This window comes from Miscanthus floridulus, chromosome 2, assembly GCF_019320115.1.
Source record: "Miscanthus floridulus cultivar M001 chromosome 2, ASM1932011v1, whole genome shotgun sequence".
NCBI lineage: Eukaryota > Viridiplantae > Streptophyta > Magnoliopsida > Poales > Poaceae > Miscanthus > Miscanthus floridulus.
This window is the reverse complement of record NC_089581.1, coordinates 134,329,805-134,354,920: the sequence shown is the minus strand read 5'-3', so window position 1 is coordinate 134,354,920 and position 25,116 is coordinate 134,329,805. Positions and strand designations below refer to the sequence as shown.

The 25,116-nt window shown below is 44.6% G+C and overlaps 2 protein-coding genes across 2 annotated transcripts; one reads left to right on the top strand and one right to left on the bottom strand.

Moving 5' to 3' along the window:
- Positions 1-8,502: 8,502 nt before the first annotated feature.
- Positions 8,503-15,068, top strand: LOC136530545 (probable protein phosphatase 2C 12). The gene is made up of 9 exons (XM_066523278.1): positions 8,503-9,388; positions 10,123-10,294; positions 10,491-10,644; positions 10,719-10,782; positions 10,926-11,033; positions 13,696-13,821; positions 13,904-14,136; positions 14,396-14,598; positions 14,693-15,068. The coding sequence occupies exons 1-9, from the start codon at positions 9,149-9,151 to the stop codon at positions 14,725-14,727; spliced, it is 1,335 nt and encodes a 444-aa protein (XP_066379375.1). The 5' UTR covers positions 8,503-9,148; the 3' UTR covers positions 14,728-15,068.
- A 1,740-nt stretch (positions 15,069-16,808) lies between these two features.
- LOC136530535 (protein WEAK CHLOROPLAST MOVEMENT UNDER BLUE LIGHT 1-like) lies at positions 16,809-20,854 on the bottom strand. Its single transcript, XM_066523269.1, has 3 exons — positions 20,676-20,854; positions 18,911-19,533; positions 16,809-18,804 (listed from the first exon to the last, which is right to left on the bottom strand). Exons 2-3 carry the CDS (start codon positions 19,439-19,441, stop codon positions 16,981-16,983), a joined length of 2,355 nt encoding a protein of 784 aa, XP_066379366.1. The 5' UTR covers positions 19,442-19,533; positions 20,676-20,854; the 3' UTR covers positions 16,809-16,980.
- Positions 20,855-25,116: the final 4,262 nt, after the last annotated feature.

Below are 25,116 nucleotides of genomic sequence, written 5' to 3'. Positions count from 1 at the left end.
TCACCTCCTTCTGCCACACCCGTCTTGGTTTTGAGTTTGGACTTTGGTTTGACAGGTTTAGAACACTTGTAGAAATTGGGGAGTCGACTGTCTCCCCCCACACTTTGCTTGAAGTGTGTCCTACTCATAAAGACAAGGTAGAGATCAAGTGCATGGGCTCTGTTGGTGGGAAAACACCAACAGAACCAAAATTTTATTCATTCCTCTCTAAGCTTAGCCACTTTGAATATGATGAAGTTGATGTTTATGTGCTTTGTTCAATTATGTCATGGGTGATAAGATCAGAAGATTAAGCATGCATGTAGCATTTAAGTTCATTTGTCCAAAAGGGTTGAGTTTCTTAACCCTTGGAAGGATTGTCTATCTTTACATAATGTATTGAACTTTATATGATTATGACTATCATTTCCCAGAGATATGATGTGTAATATTTTATCTCATTTGGTTAAAACTATGAGATCAAGAAAGTGGTGCTAGGAACAAGCTTAAAGAACAAGACATGTTCAGCTAATCAGGTCTGATCAGGTAAATTGTAACTCAAACATATTTTGTTTATTATTTATGTGACTACCAAAATCAAGGTGCTTACACCAAAATTTAGGAGAAGAGCGCGGGAACTCATAGGCATCCAAGATTGTGCCAATCAAGGAGTCGATTGTGTAAGGATTGATATCTACTGGATCGGATGCGATACTAGGATCGTTTATCTTTAAATGACGTCAGCAGATAACGATGGTGAGATATGATTGGCATCAAGAAGATACATATCGGACTCTACAAAAGAGGAAAGATTAGAGTCCAAGTTATCTTAAAATAGGAATGTTTTCTTTGTACCAAAGATTGTACTGAGTCGTACTCGAGTAGGATTCGTTTTTAGGCTTCGGGTATAAATATCAAACCCCGGCTATTGTAAAAGAACACACAATCAATCAAATACAAGTTATTTACTTTTTTTGGCTCTAGGCACCCCTTAGGAGTAGGAGTAGAGTAGATCTCAGTGAGTTCTTCAGCGAGTACAGTTACATCGATCCGGTCGACCTCCACTGCTTGTATGTAAGTACCGTCATGGCTTATACCTCTGTTCGTACTGCTGTATCGTTCTAATCGACCTCCACTGTGACTCTGGTATAAGTTAGTTATCGACTCTTGTCTAGTTCAAGTATGGCTACATCGATCCGGTCGACCTCCACTGCTCGAACTAGATTAAGGTTAAGTTATCGTCTCTATCTAAGGGTGGCATTCCTTCGGATAGATTCATTAAGTTACCGATATTGCTTATTACTTTCATTATTTATTTAATTACAGCAATATCACTTTGTCTGATTGGGATTGATCTAGATCGGCCTTATATCTTTTTTAACCCATCATTTGTTAATCTAAACTGATCCAATCTGCACTTTAAACGATGAGTTATGTTTTATCGGCTGTTTTATATCAATCTTGATCGTGCATAGCGTGCGGTTAAGGTATGTTTGATCTTGAGTAGATCTATTGGCTAGCAAAAATTGTTCCATGGCCCGTTATCATGGCCTGTGTGATTCTACCTCACACCCCACTGTTAGCACCATGGAGTGGGGGTCGTTATTTGGTAGATCTGTTTCTGAGAGGACATGACCTTAACTGTGCGCTATGTCTGAATCGACTGTTTTATCCAATATCGAGCGCTTTCACGAACAGTTCGCATCACGAGATCGTTGAAGTAGCGATAGGTTGAAAGATATGTTAGCCCCATGATCTTATTATTGTATTACGACCTGCATGATTCTACCTCATGCTCCACTGATTCTGCCTACATGATTCTGCCTCATGCCCCACTGGTCATAGCGATAGATGAGATCTAATATGTTCATTAGATTTATCTGTATTAAATGGTTGAATGATGATGAACTATTTCTTTCATAAAAAGGGGTTCGATTACTTGCGGCCATTGGCTTAGCATGAACTAATTATTGTTGATATCCTTTTTCTAGTGACCAATATTTATCTAAACAATGATATTCATCCAGGATGATAACTGATTCTTCTTGCATAACCCCATGAGCTTTAACTAATTTATTCTTATGAATATGTTGGAATCGACTATTTAGTTGATCTCCTTTCATATCGGCTCTCAGAGCCGTACATTCGGGACTGTCTGACAACACCGGCATGTTTCGCCCTTAATTACTGATAAACTTTCTCTCCTTGTCAATTACAGGGTCTAATTGACTAGCATATCTTAGGAGGAGTGCGCAGGATCGACCATCCCTGCGCTGAAGCTAGGCGGATCCTCAGCTCCATCGAGTGGACCCTTCCGGCTTGCTCATGTGTCCTCGGCATGGGACGAAATTCCATATCGACACATGTTTCTAGGTATGACCATTTACCTTAGGATGTTACCTTTAGTATTGGAGCATAATGTCACCATATGATGAAGGGTAGATGACTCGTGATGGTCCTTCCCTTTTGCTTGAAGTTTTCCTTGTTCGGCTAGTCTCGCAACTTGAGTTGTTCATGAGCTTCTTGTTTCCTAAATTGCACCCTTTCTTTCTCATCCTTTTGTCATGCCATCTTTCTACTCTTAGATCTTTTGACACCTTGTTAGACCTTTTGCCTCACTAATTGTTTTATACCTGTAAAGGATTAGTGGACAACACATACCCGAAGAAATATATAATTTTGAAACATGGGTTGTTTGTCCAAAATTTTGTAATTTCCCTCTATGCTAATGAAAAGATGGTTTTTGGATTACTTTAGTATAGAGATCATGTTTTATACAAGCATGGCTCAAGGCAAAGGTAACTTGCAGCAAAAGACAAAGTGAATGAACTTTGGTACTTACAGTTCTTTCATCCATGTTGAATGAGGTATGTAGTTCTTACATCTATAATGAATGAGTTGTGTCTTGCTTCATCTCCGATTTGAATTTATCTCGTGACTTACCAATATTGAATTAAAAGTTTCCTACATAGGGTTAGTCCAACAAAATATCCAGTATCTACTAAGTCATACTATCGGATCAAAAATCAACCTAGACACCATGTCTAATTTGATTTAGGAAGGCATTTTAACATAAGCACCACGCTTAATTTAAAAAGCCTTTGGAAGTAAGATCAACACACCTCTTGGTTCAAGAATCAAACTAAACACCATGTCTAATTTAATTTAGAAAAACAGTTTAAACTAAGCACCATGCCTAATTTAAAAGGTGTATGAAAATACTTCAAAACCTATGCATACTATAGTAAACAAAGGTAGCATGGAAGTATTATAGAGATTTATTCAAATAGAGATGAATGAACATGATTGTTGTTTAGCAAGTTGAGCATGATTTAAAGGTAGAGACAACCAAGATGAATTAGCAACATGGCATAAGATTTTTCAAAGAAGCCCATCCCCCAGGCTTGAATTTTGCAAGGTAAAGTCAAGTTTGGATGGATGTGATTCAGTGTTGCATAATGATTGGTTGGACATACCTTGAATCATCATCCTTCATTCTATTTGCTTCAAACCTGGAATGGTTAGTGACAAAAATACCTGAAGGAATATTTTCATAATTATGTTTCTATGCTCACTTCACAAGGGCATTACAGCAAAAAGTGAAAGCTCATGTTATCTCCCTAAAGTGCTTGCTTTAGGACTAAAGCTCATCCTTGGGAAACCTTCTAATTGTATTCAAGTTGGTGAAGTGGTTTACACTCCAACATCAACCTTTGTGTACCTACCTTAAGATTCACACAACGAGATCTGCAATATTTATGATAAACATATGCATCTACAACCACCCTTTCAAAGTTTTTATGAACAATGAGAATGAGGGGGTTAAAGATCTCGTGTGTAGCAATGTTGGAGAGACCAATTAATTCAGGAGATTTCTCATATGATCATGGATTTGATAAGGTGTTCATGAAATAACTTCCATGCTCGTTGATGTTATCTTCCTTTTCAAGCTCTAAGGGTGTTTCTTTATGAATGTCTATAGGTAGAAATATTGTCCCCATTATTTCATGCCTATAACATTCATTGGACGTTTTATTATCTAAGATTTCCCATTAATTGGTGGCTCTCGGGTTGATCTCATCTAAGGTCTCCTCCAAACTCAGATGAGTCATGTTTATTAAAAAGATTGATTTAAGCTCACCGTTTGGATCTAAGCCAAGTTTGGATTCTACCCATAAGGCTTCGTTCTTGTCCATCCATTCTTTAGCAACAACATACAAGTTCTTAATACATTCCAGCCATTGGCGTTGCTCTTTTTGGTCATCCTTGTGGCCTTCATGATTCCTATGCTTTGGTTGTCTTAGTGGATTTCTAGGGTCATCATAAGACATAGGAGAGAGAGCATAAGAGGGATCATCAGGGTCAAGGATGGGTTGAAAGATGGGTTCAGATGAGACATCTAATGTGGACATAGAAGGGGAGATGGTAGGAATGGCTTCTAGATGGCTCAGCTCTCCTTCTATGGCATTACTTGAAATGCCATCCTTGAATTCTTTCCAATATCCTATATGGGAATAAGGACACTTTCTAAGAGATCCCTTCTTGAGAGGATTTGAATTATATTCGCTCAAAGGTCTCTTATGAAGATGAGAATTTAATGTTCTCCCAAAATTAGCACCAAAGAGATCATCCTTAATTTCAACAGAACTTCCAAAGGTGGAATTCCTTCTTCTCTTAGAGGATTTTGGGGTATTGGTGGTTCAGGATTGATAGCTAAATCTTGGGATTGAAGTGGTTGTGATTTGGCTATTAGAACTTTCTCTTCTTGATCGGGAGATGGTTTCTTCTCTTTCTCGGGGAGTTTATTATGAATGCTACTGCAGGAAGTCTTTCCACTAATTCTATCAAGCATAGCCCTTGATTCACTAGTAGACAAATGAAGGAAAGCTCCTCTAGAGGCTGCATTAAGGGATTCCATAGAATCCTTGCTAAGACCCATGTAAAAATGTTAAAGAAGTATAGGGTCTTGAATAGCAAGGTCTGGACCAGTGATGATGAGTTCATTAAAATGATCCCACGATGTACTAAGAGATTCTTCTTCTAGTTGTCTAAAATTTAGAACCTCTTTTCGAAGGCTGACTACTTTAGAGATAGAAAAGAAACGTAAATAAAATTTAGAGCATAACGTTTCCCAATCTCCTTTCATACTTTCTACGGTTTGACTGTACCATTGTTTAGCTCTTCTCGTCAAAGAGAACAGAAACAACCTCCATCTTACAATTTTGTCAGACATGCCAGCGATACACAAGCATACGCAGGTCTATTCAAACTCTTGTAGGTGTGAGTATAGGTTTTCATCGCCTTCTCCCAAGAAGGATTTATCCCGAATCAATTTTATAAAACACAGGCGCAATTCATAGCCAGGTGTTAGCATGGGCTCTGAAGATTTTGGTGGCTCTAGGCTTGCGCTCGTGGGTTTAGCATATTGATAGATATGAGTGGAATCCATGCTAAACAAAAAAGTAAAAGAAAGAATAAAAGATAAAAGGTTAAGCTAGGCTTATAGTTAATTCAGCAACTATTTTTTTGGCAATGGCGCCAGAAAGCTTGTTGGTATATTTAACACACACAGATAAATCCATAAGCGCATGGATACCACTGTAGCTTTCACCCAGAGGTATTCCAAGTATCGTATCCACAAGGAAACGTGTGAGACTAACTATGGTCTAACTTAACTAAGGGTAGCAACAAGATTAGGATAAATAGAAGCATAGAGAGGATAACTAAAGGACGGCGTAGATATAACCTAGGAGGCGGTGGAGAACCGACATAACAATAGGAGGTTGACATAGGGGCCCACAGGTCGAGCGGCCTCTAGGTGGGGCTGGCTAGCCCCACATTTTAGAGACACGGGCTCCGCTTCGGTGATTCGCCCTCTAGAGTCTTCTAGAGTCTTCCCACGTCGATTACACGATGGAATTCCGTAATTTCCTTTGACGAATACGTCCCTCTTGATGGTTTTCTGGATAAACCCTGCTTAAAACACAAATTCACAAAAACTCATAGAATTTATTAGTTTAAACCCCTATACCTATGTTTGATGATTGAATTAAGTATAAATACAGGTTATGTTGACGGTTTATAATTGATGTTAGTGACCATCAACAGCAACCTAGGTTCCAATCCTATCAACTAAGCTAGGAAGGGTAAAGCACACAACCATGGTAGCAATATAAATGCAAAAGGTAAATATGAGGTAGAGATGCAAACTCTCGTCGACGACTCCGGTATTTTTACCGAGATATCGAGAAGCGTTCAAGCTTTTCCCTAGTCCTTATTGGAACCCCTCGCAAGGGCCAAGCTCCCAATCAGGTAACTCCGTGGATAGCCCCGTGCCTTCCCCACGCGCAAGTGGGTCTCCGGTGTGCCTTTCGGCAAGCCTCTCCCAGACCGCTCCCCGCCGTCTTCACTATCAAGCTTCCAGCCAAAACGCCACAGGCCTTGTTCTCTTCGATACACGGTGGCAACCACACCATAAACATGGTTGGTGTGATCTCGCAAGACTGCAAGTCCCTCCGATGTATAATAATGGTGCGCGCAAGCACCGAGTGATAAGAGGTGTGCAAACCTCACTAAACACTAGGCCTAAACCTAGAGCAAGCGCATAAGCGACGGTCTAATCAACCTAAGCACTTCGCAAAGCACCTACGCTAATCATCTAATATTTCGCTAAGCACTTTGGTGACTAGAGCAACTAAATTTGAGTCTTAACTCATATACCAATTCCTTAGGCTCTCACACACCTCATTTCGTCGGCCATGGGGGTATTATATAGGCTTATAATAAAATAGAGCCGTTGGACCCATTGGAGAACTTTACTGCGTCACTCCGGACCAGACTATCTTGGGGGGTCCAGACCATCTCACCAGGGTCCGCTTGTCCACACGTTCAAATCCGACTGTTGCCGCGCTCTAATGACTCTTTTCCATGCTCCGGACCAATGTGCACCTCGGTCGTGAGCTGTACAGAAACTACACCGAGAGGTATTTTTGCTCTAGACCATGCACCACGGGTCCGGTGCGTTTTGCCTTCCGAATAGCTATTTTGGAAGCTCTGAACTGTGCTCCGGACCCATGCTCTGGACTACTACAGTGACAGTCCTGAGCATGACACACTTTTGTATTTTGGACATAATTTTTAGCTCCGAACTTCGATTTTGATCATCTTAGATTTTTTGGAAATCTAATGAAGAACTCTTCATCTCTGAACTGGTGTCATATCAATTTGAGTTGATCCAAAATCACGAGACAGTTTCAATTCATTCACATCTTTGTCTTGGCTTCGGTGACTTCAATTTTGTTCGTGTCTTGGTCCGGGCTTCTTAATCTTTGCGTCTTAGACTCCTAGCTTCACTTCTAGATTGGTCACGCATCCTCTTAGTGTCCTCCTTAAAGTGTTGATCAATTCTTCATGTTCTACTCTCGATCTAAGTTCGCTATGCAACCTACTGGACTATAAAACATACACCTGCTAACACATTATTCCAACTTAGTTGTATTGATCATCAAACATCAAAATCCAAACTAAATGGTACTAGGCTCCATTTTTCTTACAACCGTCATTATCGACGATATCCTACACCTAGCACACATTATCATACAAGGCTAACCACCACACAGGCCGCTACAAGCCATGTAGCCGGGCCTCCGCTTATGCCGCCTATCGATCCTTGCACTAGATTTACACATGCCATGCAGGGATAGCTGCCACGTGCCACTGCAAAGCCGTGTAGGCATCACACCATCACCTCCGTTTGCGTTGTATATTGACGTTGTCTCGCACCGAACTAACTCGTGCCATGCAGTGCTAAACGGCCGTAGGCTGCCGCAAGCCGTTTAACCGTCACGCCATCGTCTCTGCTTACACGTTGCTTGTCGACACATTGAACTCACTCATGCCATGCAAGGATAACCATCACAGACAGCTGTAAGTTATGTAGCCGTCACACCACCACCTTCGCTTGGTCTCAACATTGTCCCGCATCATGCGTCGCCTATTGATGGCCTACAGATTATCTCTCATCAGCATCAAACTTTGGTATGAGCAGCTTCATTGCTAATTGACTCGTCTCTTATACTCCTAGTTTAGTACTCAAACGTCGTGACCAAACCCATGGCTTTGAGAAATTCAGTGACCGAGGCCCTTGCTTGCCGTGAAAGACATAGCACATAATTCTTTTTTCAGCCGGAACAGTATTTTTCTCTCACAACATTTCAATCGGAATAGTATTTTTCAGCCAAGTTTCAGTAAGCCGAACTTTTTTCTTTACTGGAAAACACTAAAAAATAAGGAAAAAATCCCATATACTTCATGACATGTCCCCACGCAAAAATTGGGCGAAACGAACAACGATACCGACATCTATACACCAATTTATTTATTCTCCCTAACAAGATGCACATATCTGTATTCTGACAAATCTTAGAATTGACAGAGATTAGGTAACGGATAATCCTGTCCCGGGTATATAATCAATCAATCAATCATCACAAGTAAACAATAGAGTAGATTGACAGCTCGACGCCGATGAGCTGAGCGCCCTTCCTTCCTGGCGCGCACGTTCAGGCGCTTCTCTTCGGCGGTTCGGCCTTCCCATAACGGCTTTTAACTAATTCCTCCTGTCCCCCCGATCGGCCGATCCAGCTAGCCTGACCTCCCACCCTCCCCTTCCCCCCTCTTGAATCCGCTCAAGTTCCCGATCTCCCACCTCGTCCTCCAGCTCGATCGCGTTCGCGGACCCCCACTCCGTGCTCCCGAAATAAGTAGCCGGCGGTTTCCTCGCCCCAGGTTTTGCGGTTGCTGGGGTGTGGGAATTCGTTCGGCTCCGGTCTGGCCAATGCTCCTGCGGTTTCTTGGAGAGGCCGCTGAGATTGGGATCCAAGCCGCGTTAGGCGAGCAGCAGCAGTAGCCGCATCGAGATTCACCGTCCTTGTCCGAGGGATTCTCCGTTTTCTTGGGCGGGGAATTCGGTTGCGGCGGGGGGAAAAAGAATTCTTTCGTCGGATTGGCCCAAGTCCCTCGTTGATCCGTTACAAAGCTCCCCCACTGTATGCTGTAGTAGCCTTTTTCCACGCGTTTCTTTCCTCGCCCCAGATCCGTCTCCCCGCCCGATTCTTTGGGGGAATTGGCGGCGGATCGGGGGCGGAGGGATTTGGAGGCCTGAGCTCCGATGGAGGTGCACGCCGACGTCGATGGGTCCGGTGTGCCCCTGGCCGTGCTCCTCAAGCGGGAGCTGTGGAACCAGAAGGTGGAGAGGCCGGACATCCTGTTCGGGGAGGCCAACAAGAGCAAGAAAGGGGAGGACTTCACGCTCCTCATGCCTAGGTGCCACCGCACCACGGGCGAAGGCGGCAGCAGTGGCAGCGGCGGCGAGAATGCAGGCGACGACGACACCATTTCCGTGTTTGCGGTAATGATTCAGTGACCCTCTTCTTATTTTTGGCCTGTGTTTACTGCATTCATTTAGCATTTCTGTGCCATGTACAGTTTGCCGCCTGATTGTTACTGGTAATTGGTCATGTGGCTTGATGGACTAAAAGTATGGTAGGAATCTCGTTCTTGTAGCATATAACCAGAAGTTTCATCTATGCTTCTGAGCCTGGATTTTATGGAGGCTTATTTACTCCTTATAATGTGTTTAGTGTAATAGCACCATTTCTAAGATTTCGTGATTGTTTTCCATCATGGAACTAGTGCTTCCTGTGGTGTCATGGTCTCATACAGTTTGTCTTTTGCATAGAGTAGTAGCATGATTGACAGGCCTAATTTTGCGGTGCGCTGGCATCAAGGCACATGGGGACATATGTCAGCTAGTATTTTACTGCTCTTGATTGTCTTGACTCTATCATTTCGGTGGTCAGAAGACCACTGGTTTGGGAATATTCAAACTGTTTGGGATCTTTCAGGCTTCCAGTAGTTGGCAATTAGTTTGGTCCTACAAATTTTCCTATATCCAACACTCTCTATCAACACAAAATAGAGCAGTGTAATGGCAAAGTCAACCCATGTCGGAATACTCTTGTGATAATTCAGTTCTACACTATGAATGGAGAGTATTATATTTTCTATATTGAAACTTTCCTTATACCAACTAAAGTGATTGCTAATCTCACTCAAACTATTCATTCTGGTTTCTCGCATCAGATTTTTGATGGACACAATGGCTCTACAGCTGCCATATTCACCCGGGAGAATCTAATAAACAATGTGTTGGCTGCTATACCTCCAAATCTCACAAGTGAGGAGTGGACAGCTGCGTTGCCAAGGGCACTAGTTGCTGGTTTTGTAAAAACAGACAAAGACTTCCAAACAAAAGGTATTATAAATGGAATGTCAGGTCTGCCTGTCTTCTTACCATTCAAAAGCAAATTATTTCTCAGTGGGTGTGCAATGTTTACAGGAGCATACACATTTGCTGTTTACTGTGGATAGCATGGTTTTAGCCTCCTATATATCATGGGATCCTCAGACTGTTTTACTGCGATGTAAACTGACTGTTACAATGTTTTCAGCTGCACGTTCAGGGACCACTGTGACATTTGTTATAATAGATGGATGGGTTGTCACTGTAGCATCAGTTGGCGATTCACGATGTATTCTAGAATCTGCTGAGGGTTCAGTATATTTTTTATCAGCAGATCATCGCCTGGATGCTAATGAAGAGGAGTATGTCCTTACGTCCAAGTCCAATGACTACAATATCGTTAGACTTATGACTAACCCAAGCTCCATAACTGCAGGGTGGAGCGTGTAACAGCAAGTGGTGGTGAAGTTGGGAGAATAAATATTGCTGGGTGTGCTGGGGTAAGTTACTTTTCTTTTATGTATGTTGTCAGTTACCAAGTTGATTATTTGTTTCACCCTCCCCACCCAAGTACACAATGCTGTATTCATGTGAGTGGACAGGTTGTAATTTTAAGGACAATTTCTTTGCGGTCATTACTCAGATTGGTCCACTCAGATGCTGGCCAGGTGGATTGTGTCTATCAAGGTCAATTGGTGATATCGATGTCGGGGAATTTATAGTTCCTGTCCCACACGTGAAGCAAGTAAAGGTGCATAAAACATATGAACTATTTATATAAGTGCAGTGGTTTTCTTCTTAGGGTTTTTTCGATTCAGACCATTACAATTCTCTAAGTTTTGAGAAACGCCATTACAATTCGCCTATTTGGAGATCTGGCATTATAATTTCATGTCTCCTCCATTCATGTCATTTTCTACACCTTTTACGTATATGGACCCACTGGCAGATGCATATGCGTAAAGGAACTGCCTCCTCCGTTACACTGAGGCCACGCCGCCGTCGCTCTCTGTTTCTCCCGTCCCCGTTCCCCTTCTTCCCTCTGCGACGATTGAATGCGGCGGCACCTCGGCCTTGGGCCGCATCCAGGACACCAACGAGCAAACGCAGGACAGCGCAGCAGGCCATCTCTGGCAACACGGTGAGCAGCGTGGCCGGCGGTGCTCGCGAACTGCGGCAATGGCGAGCGCGCGGTGCACTGCGGCAATAGCGAGAGCACGACAGGCTGCGGGTCGACGAGCACAGCCTGCGCAGCCAGCAGCACGACTGCCGACACGACACGGGAGTCCGCATGCGAGACGGACGCAGGTGGGAGGCCGGAGGCCACGTGCAAGATGGACGGACGTGGCCGCTGGACTCGCTAACGGACGCCAGGTGGGTCCTCCATTCGTCCCTGGTGGCGCGGCCCAGGATACGGCCCCACTTATTGGTCATGTGGTGCTCCCCGTGGTGGTCGTCGTGGCAGAGCTCGCGCATGGAGCGGCAGACGGTGGCCATGCTCCGCAGCTCCGCCGGCGGGGGAGCGAGCTGCCGCTGCCGTAGCTTGCGAGCGTCACCGGCCACGCTGCTCGCCGCGTCCTTGCAGGAGCCGCCTGCCGGAGGTGCTCGCCCCTGCCTCGCCACGTCCGCCGGCACAAACTCGCCGCCGCCATTGAGCCACCGGACGGAACTCGCGTACAAGCCACCGCTCGGGATGGAACTCAAGGTCACGCTCCGCCAGGTCGCAGGTGACGCGTACGCGAGCGCCGACCGCGTTGCCGCCGCCGAGGGCGCGCTTCGAGATGCGCGGCGCGGCCGCCGGGGCGGAGGAGGGCGCGGCGGAGGGCGTCTTCTTCGCCTGGCCGTGGCGAGAAGGCCGACGGCAAGGCATAGGGCCCACATGCCCATCTCCATCGCCCACCTCACCGTCTCCATCTCAACCTGCTGCATACATCCACGCTGCTCTGCGAGGCCGTCGCGCGGCGCCTCTTCCCCAACGGCTCCGCGCCCGAGCTCGCCGCGGACCTCGAGGTCTTCATCTCGGCGCGCGCGTGGGAGACGGTCGTGTACACCCGCATCGTCTCCGTGGCCATGAAGAACTACAAGGAGCTCTTCCTCAAGCACGACGCCGACTGCTTGAATGCCTACGTCGCCGACGTCAAGTCTGGGAAGAAGCGGATTGCCATGGGCGTGCTGCTCCCGCACGAGAATGGTGGCGGCGTGGCCGACCTGCAGTGGCAGCGAATGGTCACGACATGCGGGCGCTCGGCAAGCTGAGCAACTACGTCGCCATGTGTTCAGGAGCATGTCCGCCCTACCCATGGACGTGTGCATGGCCCTGGGCGTTTGGAGATCCTGACGCTGCCGATGAGCACGCAGTCTCCGATCTTGGGGTGCCGGTCGCCGGCGGTGCCGCCTAGCGTCACGTGGTGGAGGATGGAGATGTTGTTGCCCACGACGGTTGTCTCTCTGATGACAACGCCCGTGGCGTGGTCGAGCAGGATCCCCTTGCCGACGGTGGCGTTCGAGTGGATGTCCGACGGCGAAGACGTGGGACTAGAGCGCCAGCGCCAGCGCGCGGTGGCTTTGCACCCAGAGCACGTGCGTGATGCGGTGCACCTGCACAGCGACCCAGGCGAGCACGCTGGGTATGGTGACGAGCGCATGGGGCCGGCGAGCGCGAGGACCGGCGGCAATAGCTGCGACTGCGTCGGCATTGCCACATCTGCATGGAGGCCAGCAGCCGGGGCCTTGGCAGGCTCCTCCGTGCGTGTCTGAGGCGTCCGCAAACGGGACCAGCTGAGCCAGTGTAGCTGTTCCACGAACAAGCTAACCCAGCTGCTCCATGTCCTAAGGCATGGCCTCCGCGGCGACCTGCAACAGCGCTCGCGCTTGCTGGCGCGGATGGCGGTGGCTACAGCCTACGAAGCCAGTGCTTGTGTTCCGTTCGCGCGCGCAGGCCGCCGAGGGCGAGCGCCGCCGCTCTGGCTCGCGCGTTGGCCGCGCGGGCAAGCGCTCCTCCATCGCAGGCGAGCTCGTTCTAACGGAGCAGCCGGATCCTTAACGCCTATACGCGTCCATGTATGCATATACGTCTGACAGTGGGCCTATATACGTGGCTGGTGTAGAAAATGGCATGAATAAAGCAGAGATGAAATTATAATGGCAAATCTCCGAATAGGCAAATTGTAATGGCGTTTCTCGGAACTTCCAGAATTGTAATGGCCTGAATAAAAAAAACCCTTCTTCTTAATATAATGATGCGCAGCTGTCCTGCGTGTTTGAGAAAAAAAAAAGTATAAGTGCAGTGGTGGAAAATATTCTTCATGTTATTAGATAGTAGCGGAGATGAGTCATAAAGATCAATGGTATCTTAGCGTAAGGTCACTAATCTAAATGAATTGATCTGAGGTTTGATGCCTACATTATTGCAGTTGTCCAATGCTGGTGGACGGCTTGTCATTGCCAGTGACGGTGTGTGGGATGCCCTGCGTTTTCAAGAGGCTCTGAACTACACCAGGGGTCTGCCAGCTGAAGCTGCAGCTAATCGAATTGTTAAGGTACTTCTATCTATTTTCTTCCCCCCTTGTCGATAAGGCATGCTTTATGGTTTTATCTGTACTCATAGGTTTTGTTATGCAGGAAGCTGTCACTTCAAAGGGATTAAGAGATGACACTACTTGCATAGTAGTTGACATACTACCTCCAGAAAAGTTAAGCCCCCCACTAAAGAGGCATGGAAAAGGAGTCATCAAAGCTCTGTTCCGTCGGAGGCCCTCTGATGAAATGTCTGAAGACCAGATGGACAGAGGATGTTTGGAACCTGATGTTGTGGAGGAAATATACGAGGAGGGTTCTGCAATGCTTGCTCGAAGGTCAGCATTCCTTTTTCTTTGTGCTGGATACATTTTATACTTTGTAATTAAAGGATGTGTGGTGGGAGCATGCATCGGTCAGCATTCGTTTTTCTTTGTGCTGGATACATTTTATACTTTGTAATTAAAGAATATGTGGTGGGAGCATGCATCTGCATAAGAGGTTTGGACAATAGATGCATTTATCACAACTACATTTGAACATGAAGTATACATATCCATGTGCGATTTGGCCTAAGCACTTTTATCTTGTCCACAGGTTGAATATAAATTATCCAGCAGGAAATATGTTCAAGCTGCATGCTTGTGCTGTCTGCCAATTGGAGATGAAACCTGGTGAGGGCACCTCTGTTCATGGTAACATGCCCAAGCATTCAAGAGTTGACCCCTGGGGTGGTCCTTTTCTCTGTTCCTCCTGTCAAGTGAAAAAGGAGGCCATGGAAGGGAAGCTACATTCAAGAAGTATGGATGTCTTTACCCAGAAGCTATAACCTTTTTTTTCTTTTTGCACTGGACAATAACATGTGCTGAATCCTTAGTTACCCTCTTTTTGCAGATTCCCAATCTGCTGTCCAACCTGTGCCTAAGTAGGCCTTCCCTGACGGTTTCTATACATTGGTTCATACACAGTAACTATCACTAACAACAGCATTAGCATATAGATCTAGCTGCTTGATGAGTGACCATAAAGACTATGCGTTTTCCAGTCTCAGTCACTCAATGCCTCCTCCCTTGTTAATCCTCTCACCACGTGTATTTTCTTTTTTTATTCTTTGCCATGTGTATAGTCATGAGGCACATCAGTACATCACATGGACTACTCTTTTTTTTTTTGTATTTACACCATAATTCTGCAGTTGTACCACTGTACTCACAGTTTTCTAACAAATATTTATTCCTTTTGTTTTTTGAACTTTTGCTTCTATGTACTTGAAATGGTGTTGCTGAATTTGAATATATTTCTAAGGTTTATGAATGTAATTTGGTACCTATAAATCTTGTTCTGGCAAAGAGGAAACGTTCCAAATTTGTTGCATATAGATCTAGCTTAACTGTAATCTGTAGGGAAAAATTCATAAACACAACGGAGCTTAGTTCCACCTTTCATTTAATATTTATCTGAAACAGAAGCAGGGTGACAATGATCGCTTCCTCTTCCATTTCGAGTGAGGTAGCCATTGTTTTCTGCTGCAAGGATGAGCTCATTGAACTGCCAGGCAATAATTTTGATGCATAGGAACTTTTTGGCCTAGGCCATTCGCTGGTCTGAAACTTGGCCCTTGTTTAGTTCTTCAAAAGTGCACTATGCAAAAAGAAGATTCCCCGTCACATCAAACTTGCGGTACATGCATGGAGTACTAAATGTAGACGAAATCAAAAATCAATTGCACAGTTTGCTTTAACTTTGCAAGATGAATTTTTTGAGCCTAATTAGTCAATGTTTGGACAATAATTCACAAATACAAATGAAATGCTACAGTAAAGAATCGTGCACTATGCTGCAAACTTTGCCGAACTAAACGCGCAGTTGGCTGAAAAACACTGTTCTGAATTGTTGTGAGAGAAAAACACCGTTCTGACTAAAAAAACCGAACAAGCCGAATATGGGTAAGCCGAACATGGCCGGGAGCCATTTGTATAGCCGCTACTAATTTCTTACTCTTGTCATCCTCATGAAAGAACCCATACAGATACAGTCTTCCACCATGAGTTGAAGCCAATTGCACTACTGGGTTACTTTTTACTCAGATGCATGAAGTTTAGAATAAAACGTAGATGTTAATGCATAGACATAAGACATGGCATGATATTCTTAGCATCAGTTTTCAGAAAACCTGCTGTATGATTGGCCCTGCCTACTGAATATGCCAGCCATTTCAGCAGCTTTCTGCCACTTAACTGTAAAAAAAATCACAATCAACCTGTTCGCTTGTTGGTTTCAGCCAGCCAACAGCCAACAGTGTTTTCCTCTCACAGCAAACCAGCACCAGCCAGTTCAAATCAGCCCAGAAACCAACCAGCGAACAGGCCGAATCTGCTGAATCTTGACTCCCTTCAGCAGTTCAGCTAATTTGCTATCGGAAGCCAGATCTAACACGAAGAAGGATGCCCCCAACTTGTTTAGACATATTAACTGAGAACACCTGGCCTGTTTAGTCCTCTTAATTAGCATCCGAACGTCCGATGTGACAGGGACTAAACTTTAGTCCTTGATCCAAACATCCCGAGCTAATTATAAAACTAAGTGCACAGATAAAGACTAATTTGCAAGACGAATCTATTAAACCTAATTAATTCATAATTTGATAATGTGGTGCTACAAATAGAGACTAATTTGCGAGACGAATCTATTAAGTTTAATTAATTCATCATTAGCACCACATTATCAAATCATGAACTAATTAGGCTTAATAGATTCGTCTCGCAAATTAGTCTCCATCTGTGCAATTAATTTTATAATTAGCCTATGTTTAATACTCCAAATTAGTATCAAACATCTGATGTGACGGGGCTAAAAATTAATCTTTGGAACCAAACGGGCCCGTGTATTTTACAGCTCGCAGCGCAGTCGCACAAAATCTGTGTGTTCATAAGCAACTTGATAAATGGACACACAAATTCCTCCGAGGTTTTCGATGCAAAGAAGAAAAAAAATGGGCAGAGATAGGGTGTAAAGCAAAGAAAGATTTGGGTAACAGCATCCTCCCCAAAAACATTATACAAATACATACACTCGTACAGTCTTCAAGTGTGAAACAATTTACAAGAGCATGGACAAAAACTAAATTTAAGCCATTTACATTTTACAAAGATACATAAACTCTTTTTTTAGAACAATCACTCTTATGTTTGTGTCTGTGCCTTTCTAGACAAAAGTGTGGACATCTGGTGGAAGAACGACTTCTTTTTTCGCAATTTCTCGTCCGAAACAAATTGATCCATACTACCAGTTGACTTGTGCAACTTCGGATCTGTGAGATGTTCATTTTCTTCCTGATAAGAGCCCTTCTGCTCGACAAACATCCTCGGTGGAGTTCTCACAGGACTAACTGCATGTTGTGCAGCCTCATGGGCTTTCCGGCGCTGCACATGTTCAGCTCTCCATCTTCTCAGCTCCTGCTCAGCACCAAGCTTCCCCTCATTTGCCCTCTCAGCCCTCTCCAGTGCGATTTGAAGATCACTCTTCTTTTCGTCCATGTCCCTGGATGCCTCTTGCAACCTCTCTAGGTTCCTTGATTCAGACTCTTTTGCCAACTCTATTTGTGCCAACGCGGCTGCCACCCTCTCATTTGCATGTTCTTCGGCCTCATGAACCCTCTTGCTAAGAGCATGATACTCACTTATAGGAAGTGTTACTCCTCGAGGAGAAGCGTCAATGCTTCCTGTCTCCTTGCTCTCTTGCATAGCTTGAGCTGACACTATGGCTAGCCTTTCAGATTCTTTAGACGCCTCTATTTCTTTCAAAACTGCACGCAACCTGGTATCTGCAGTTGTCACAGAAGCCTTGGTTTGCTCAGCTTCTTCCTTGGCCTTTCTCAGTTCTTCTTGTGCCAAATGAGCTGCCATCTTGGCAACTTCTTCCTCCTGGGCTGCTTGCTGCAACATCCTTGGAAGCTCCGCCATTTTTTCCCTAGTTTCTGCTTCTTTCTTATGTACCATTTCTATCTCTTGCTTTGTCCTATCGAGCTCAGCTTCTAGAGAAGAAACTGTGATGGATGCCATACCCTCGCTCTGCTGCAATGTAGCAAGTAACGCTTTCTCCCTATCAAGCTCTGAACTGAGTGATTCTGCAATAACTCTTACTAAATTGGCTTCATTTCTTGCGTTTTCTAATTTCCCTTTAAATTCAGCAAGCTCCTTCCTTTTTGAAGCTAGAGCTTCCTTGATTGACCTACTAATTTCTTTTGCTTCGTCAGAACCTTGCTCCTGAACCATTCCAGCCTCTTCATTCAATTTGTTTTCCACATAGGCAGCTAGCGCACTTTTCAGGCTAAGTAGTTTGCGCTCGTTTTCATCAGCTTCGGACTCCACATTCATTTTGGATGCAATTTGTTCGTTGAGCTGGTGTAGCTCCGCTTGTGCCTCTTGTAGCTCTTTCTCCCAAGCCAGGAAATCCTGCTCTTTCGCCAAAGCTGCCCCAAGTCTGTGCTCTTCAGCTTCATGGTGTGAAGCGTGGGCTAACTCAAGAGACTCTTTGGATGCAATAAGTTCTAAAGTGAGTTCCTCTACTTGCTTCTCAGTATCCTTAGCAGCACAAACAACTTCCTCGGCCCTTTTAATGGCTACATCCCTTTCAGTGGCTAATACATCATACTGTTCATGTGTTGATCTTAACTCCTCTTTCAGCAATTTCAGTTCCTCAACAGCCTTTTCATGTCTTTCTTTGGCAACTGCCAACTGTGTTTGGGCTATTACACTAGCTTCATCATCAATCCCTTGCTCCATCTCTTGTGCCCTAAGCAGGGCAAGCTCAGAATCTTGCTTTGCTTGGTCCACTTCAAGCTGTGCCCTCTCCAGTTTATGCTTCAGCTCGTCGACAAGTCTATTAGTTCTCTCTAGCTCCTCAATGACGTGTGACTTGGCCACCTCAGCAGTTTCCCAGTCTTCTTTGAATTGTGGAATCTCCTGCTGAACCTTTTCAAGTTCAAGTTGCATCACCCTGCGTCTCTGCATATAAACAATTTTTACTTTGTAAAATATTATAAGACAATAGTTTCAAGGAAGTATGTGGCTGACCATGATCCACATTTGGTGTGAAACAAAGAGACATTACCTCTAATGATTGAGCCCTGTAGGCCTTCCAATCAACAATTCCTCCAAACTTGGTGACAGCCTCTTTAACAGACTCAAATGGCGCACTAGTGTCAACAAGACCTGTGTATGAGCCTTCAGATCCCTTTGCTGATTCTACTTTCTTTTTGGGGGTGACAGCAATGTTCTCATGATGATACATATTGTCTTCTTCAGATTTCATTTCAGCTGTTGGCATAATACTCGCAACAGTAAAACCATTTTCAGATGTGATTTTCACTTCATCCTTATTTGTTAGAGTAACATGATCTCCCTCGTCTTTTGACGAAACATCAGATGCCTGAGCTGGTTCTATGTGGGAGAGAATTTTTGGTGACAAACTCCCAGCGTGGCCTACAGGGGACCCCAGTTCTTCCTGGTGCTCTGCCAAATTGTGAGGTAACTTTTCTTGGATTTCCAAGGATGTATCTGGACTCTTAACAGAAACTGGTGCAATATTTTCAGCATTCTGTGCGCTTGTTTCCCCGTGACCATTACTATCAAGAAGTTCCATGAAATCAGGAAAAGATGAGTAAAAAATTTTCTGTTATTCAGCAGAAGTTGTCAACTCCATTCCCAAAGCTTAGCGTTCGCAGTTTTTTACTCCTACAAACAAAAGTTCAGGAAAAAATTGATCAGCTTATAGAAAATAAACTGCACATATTATTACAAGTAAACTAAGCAGAATGTGGGTGATATTTTATTATTATCACTACCACTCATACAGTATGGAAAATTTAAAAACTACAGCCATTTATGAATCACCCCGTTTCATGTGCATGTATTATGGAACCATCCATAAACACTCTCGTGTGCAGTAAAGATGATAGCAGCCAGCACAAGAGAAGTGTGATCTAGTGCTATAAGCATGAATCATTGCCACTAACTGACATGAAGTCATGAACCAACTCAGCAATTACTACTCGATCGGCAGCTGTTCCACACTTCCACCTAACCTCTTTCCGTCCGTGTAGCCAAATAGTCTTTCCAACACATAAAAAGCAAACAGTTTTCTAGAAACTTTTAACTTTTAATAAAATCCAAAGCAAAGCAAGAACATCATGATCAAACAAGATGATGACTGAGATTGGGCCAGCTAGCTCAAAGTTCATGTTCCTGTTCTACCACCACCTCTAATCCATGGAGTCGCTGGATTCTCCAAACTGTTTAGATTAATTTCCTTGGAGAACTATGTAGCTTATGCCCTATGGGCATCAAGCGCTTGAGATTATCTTATCATGTGCTTGTCCGCAAGCAGCACGCAGGCAAGACTTAGTTGCTGAGCTATTCATCGAAGCTATGACCGGGGAAAGGCATGACAGCTGAACAGGGCAAGAGGTACTCTTGCGGTGGGCTTGTGAATTCGTCCTCACCTCCCAATTCGAACTCGTATAGCAGAGGAGCTCAAGTCAAATCCTCTGCGCCGAATACTACCATGTACAGACCCCGATGCCTATCAAACGGCAGAAATCAATCCTTGCGCCAGGCGACGTTAAACAGGAATCACTCACTGGTACACAGCCAACTCCCAACTCCCAAACCAGGAAAGCTCCAAACCCCCGACCAAAATCCCCCACGACAAGAGCAAAAACCTCCGAACCGAGGCAGGCCACAGAACCCAACGCATCCATCAGACGGAAGGACCAAGAACCCGTCAAATTCACCCACCGAAACCAGCTTCGACCAAGCTAGCTCCACCATAACCAAATTAAGCTCACGAAATTGCAGCAAAAAGGAATGAGCTTTACCCGGTGGCCAAGAGGGGCACGGATATGCCTTGCGGGCGAAGCGACCGGGGCCCTTCGATTGGGGTCTCCGCCGGCGACTCTTTCCGTCTTCCGAGCCTCTCCCTGGGTCGTCCGCCTGCCTTTTCCTTATGTGTGCCGTGCTGTGCTGTGCCTGTGTGCGCAGCGCGTGTTCTTTGCGGGAGCCGGGAGGGAGGGAGGGAGGGAGGGAGTAGGAGTGGGTGCGTGTCAAAGCTTTGTTTGTCTCTTGCGCTCGCGTCAGCGTCACCGCGCACTCGTCGTCGTCGCCACTCGCCAGGCCGGGGGGATTGATTGGAGGGGCCGAGACCTCAGCGCACCGCAGCTCAGCTCGGGATTAGCGATAAGCTCCGGGGTGTTGCTGGATTAGGATACGTAGCTCACTTTTGTAAATAAAGCCCCCGTGCTTTATTGATCTCCGAGGACAAACCTTTCCGTTAGTTAATTAATTTCTAGAAACGGAGCGGCAAGAGCTGGCTGATGGGATTCGGGAATCGGGGATTAGGTGAGTGTGACGTCTCGCCAACGGAGTCAGTCATCGGATTCGTTTGAAAATTGAAACCGCCGAGCTACTCCAACACGTCGGCTTCTCTGGCCACACCACTCCAACTACAGTTGTTTTTATTATCGTCCTCACCCAATGGATACTTCAGCCGTTTCCGTTTAGCGTGAAAAAAACATACTTCGATTTGTTTGGAACGCGAGGATCTCATAAGCATTAGATAATTCTCGTGCTGCTGTATAAAGAGTAGGGGTTTTCTCCTTTCTTTAGGGTAAAGGTAGATGGTCTTAGGAGATCCCTTAAATGTTATAGGTATAATATATATGAGATGAGCTAGAAGATCCATTGCAACAAATTTGTCTCTTAAATGCTAGTTTTAAGATACAGGAGATTGGATGGGAGATCCAGAAGAGACGTTGTAGCTTCCTTGTTTTCTTTCTCATATACACATGGCTGCTAAGCAAAGATAGTCCTCCAATGGTCTCTCGCCGTCAGCTTTCTTTGTAGCAATTTTTTTATGTCGTGTCAAGACCAGGTCTCATACTTTTGAAGACCAATAAAACTGGTGTTGTAGCGTATAGGGTCGCCTTTTAAAAAGAAACCCGACTGACTAGGCCTTAAGATCTCCAAACTTAGCTATAAAAAAAGGGTCTCTAAATTTTCAGCAAACTTATATGGGTGCCTAAGTCTACGGAGGAGACTTTACTGTTCCTCCGTGTAAAGGTGTCAAATGATGAGTGTTAATGAGTGGCAGAGTTCTCAATGTCCCACACACTAGCAAGTCCCAACTAAAACCACATTAGTTTTAAGAAATTGTAAACCTTTTTTCACATTGCAAACCTTCCACTTGTTGCTATCTTTTTCCATACCTGCTTCTTTTTCTCTTCTCGTGGCTTCCGTCCTTTTCCAAATAGATGCCGAAAACCATATTGATTTTAAACAATAAATATTGTGCAGCTTTCTTAAACTTCAGAATTTACTCTTCTACTTGCATTAATGATTTGTAGCTAATAGGTCAACGGTATGCATCTCTATCCATTACAAAGTATGCGCTCCAAAATATAAGGAGTCTAAGAAGAGGTTTCCTCATGTATTTTTTTTCTATGTTTAAATCTTAATTAACAATTCCCTCTGCTCCCTAGTCGTTCATTGATGAATCATAGACCGTCTCTTGTTGTTTAGGGGGTATTCGGTACACTCTTCACCTCCTAAATCTAGTCCTATTTAGTCACTTTTTACCTAAATACTTTAACTAAATGAGACTAAATGGACTTTAGCCAACTAATCACTCAGATGTTGCTAAATAGGACTAAACATCAGCTTTTAGTCTGGTTGCCTCACTTTTTAGTCACTTTAGAGCCAAACACCCTGACTCTTTTAGTCCATTTTAGTCCACCAAACCAAACAGAAAGTGACTAAAGTTTATGAGCTGGAGCGAGCGTTAGCTTGAGTGGTTCCGTCCCCGTCGTGGGAAGGCCCCGGTTGGGAGTTCGACTCCTGGCCGCCGCGGGCATAGCTACGGTAATACGCAGTTTGTGCAGAAAAAACCCCTTCGCCTGTCCCGCGTCCCAAAGCATAGGTAAGGTGGTTTCGGTCCAGTCACAGGGCTATGGCCCCTGTGTGAGGGCGGGGCATGGGGTTTAGAGGTTTTCTCGGCCTGCGTGAGAGATCTTCTTCCTAGCGTAAAAAACTATGGGCGCTATCTATCCACCGCGGGCCAAGTTTTTTTTAGCTAGTTTAGATGACTAAATTTTAGAAGGTACAAACCAAACGCGCCCTTACCATTGTCCTATCTTTCTCGTCAACTCATCGTTGCAAGAGGAAGGCATGGGAATGGCTCTTTTAATAGTCATCGCCAAGTGGTGAGTGGTAGCACAAATGTGTGGGCCAAGGTACCTTTGTCATCTTCTAGACTTATTAAGAAGTTGACCTTTGATGAACTTGTTGTACTCCTCGGAGTCCATTTCAATATTAGCCGAGCATAGTTAAATTTATCATTTCCACTTTCTTTTCCGTGAGTATAGGCTTATGTTTGAGAACTAAATAATACTCGCTCCACTGTAAATTATATGCCACTTAGTCTTTTACTCTAAGTCAAGTTGTTTAAGTTTAGCCATTTTCTAGAAAAATATATTAACATCCATGTGTTCAAATAAATGCACTATCATGACATATTTCATGAATAATCTAAAACAACTATCATCAATGGACAGTAAATGTGGTTGTGCCTAGGGATGACAGCAGGTTGAGTAAGTTGCGGATGGAGTAAATACCTAAAGGATCTTGATATCGTCTAAATGAGAATGAATAGGTGAAAGGATCTATTTGCTTTATTCACCCTATCGAGACACCCTCAAGTCACACTATATCTTGAGATAACATTAAGCATTCATTTGAAGTTCCATATCAACATTGTCCGTATCCAAGTCATATCAAATATTGTCCATCTTACATGACTTAGCTCATCCTCGTTTGAGTCCATACCTTGACATGTATGAATCAATATCAATATGGTCCCAATTCACGATTCTTATTTCCTCTCCAGTTTGCCTTGACATACTTAATCTTCACTTCTATATCTATTTCTATTTCTATAATAGCATCACTCTAATTTCCTTCTTCATTCTTCCAACTTGATCAAAGTCATTCTACAATCAATCCCTTCTTGTTCATGCAAAGCAAGCAACCTATATGAGACCAAACCATATCTATTTCTCTTATGTCTCATTTGCCATCTGTCAAATATGCTTGCTGAAAGCATCTAGGCCCCTAGTTGGGTTTCGGTGATTAATGACAATATAAGATTACTATGACTAACGTGTGTTTTGCAGAGGCAATTAAGTTAGGTCATGGTAATGGAGATCGATTGGACAATCGAGGTGGTCATGCCCCTACGATGGAAATCATTTTGGTTTTCAAAGGATGGACGACAAGGTTAAGGATGGACTAGTTCTAAGTGTCGATTGGAGTTGAAAGGACACTTAGAGTAGTTTAGGACTTTGTTTTTCCTTTGGCCGTACTATTAAGGGAGGTATGGATGGGTAGCTTGACCTAGGTGAGTCTAGTGAGTTAGGTATGGTGCACACTTGTTAAAACTAGCGCTAGGTAGCTCTTACATATGCCTAAGATCCAATGGAGCAAACTTCATTCACATATGTTCGAGAGTTGGAAGTGAATGGAGGGTCAAATACTGACCGGACACTGGCTCCGGTGTGATCGGACACTGGCTCAGGGTCCAGTCAGTTCATTTGACCAAGGTGATTGCGTCTGGTTTGACCGGACGCTGAGAGGTCAAGTGACCGGACGTTGAGAGGTAGCGTTCGGTTGACTCCAGTAAGGTTCCAGAGAGGGAAAATCATGACTAGACGCTCCGGTCAGTGCTGACCGGATGCTGACAGCGTTTGGTCACACTGTAAACACTAGAGTTCAGGGTATACTGACCGGAGCGTCCGATCAACAAGACCGGAGCATCCGGTCACCCCGCAGAGGCACATAACAGTTTGTTTTTCAGCCGGTGTTATAAATACAACCTCCGCTCGTGTGTGGGGGTACTTTTGCTTATTCCAACAGCTGAGAAACACCTTAGAGAGTGCCAAGAAGAGCAAGGTCCTAGTGAGGTGATTGAGATTTGAGAATCTCAAAGAGAGCCCTCATTAGTGAAGATCAAGAGTAGCAAAGTGTGCATCCACCTTCTCATTAGGCTTGTCGTGGTCAAGTGAGAGTTCGTGCTTGTTACTCTTGGTGATCGCCATCACCTAGATGGCTTAGTGGTGATTGGGAGTTTGGTGATCACCTGGCGGAGCTTGTGGGTGACCCAACTCATGTTGTGAGCGGTTGTGGGTGATTCACCGCGACGGAGTGTCGAAGAATCAACCCATAGACAGCACTTGATCCTTGCACGGATCAAGGGGGAGCTACACCCTT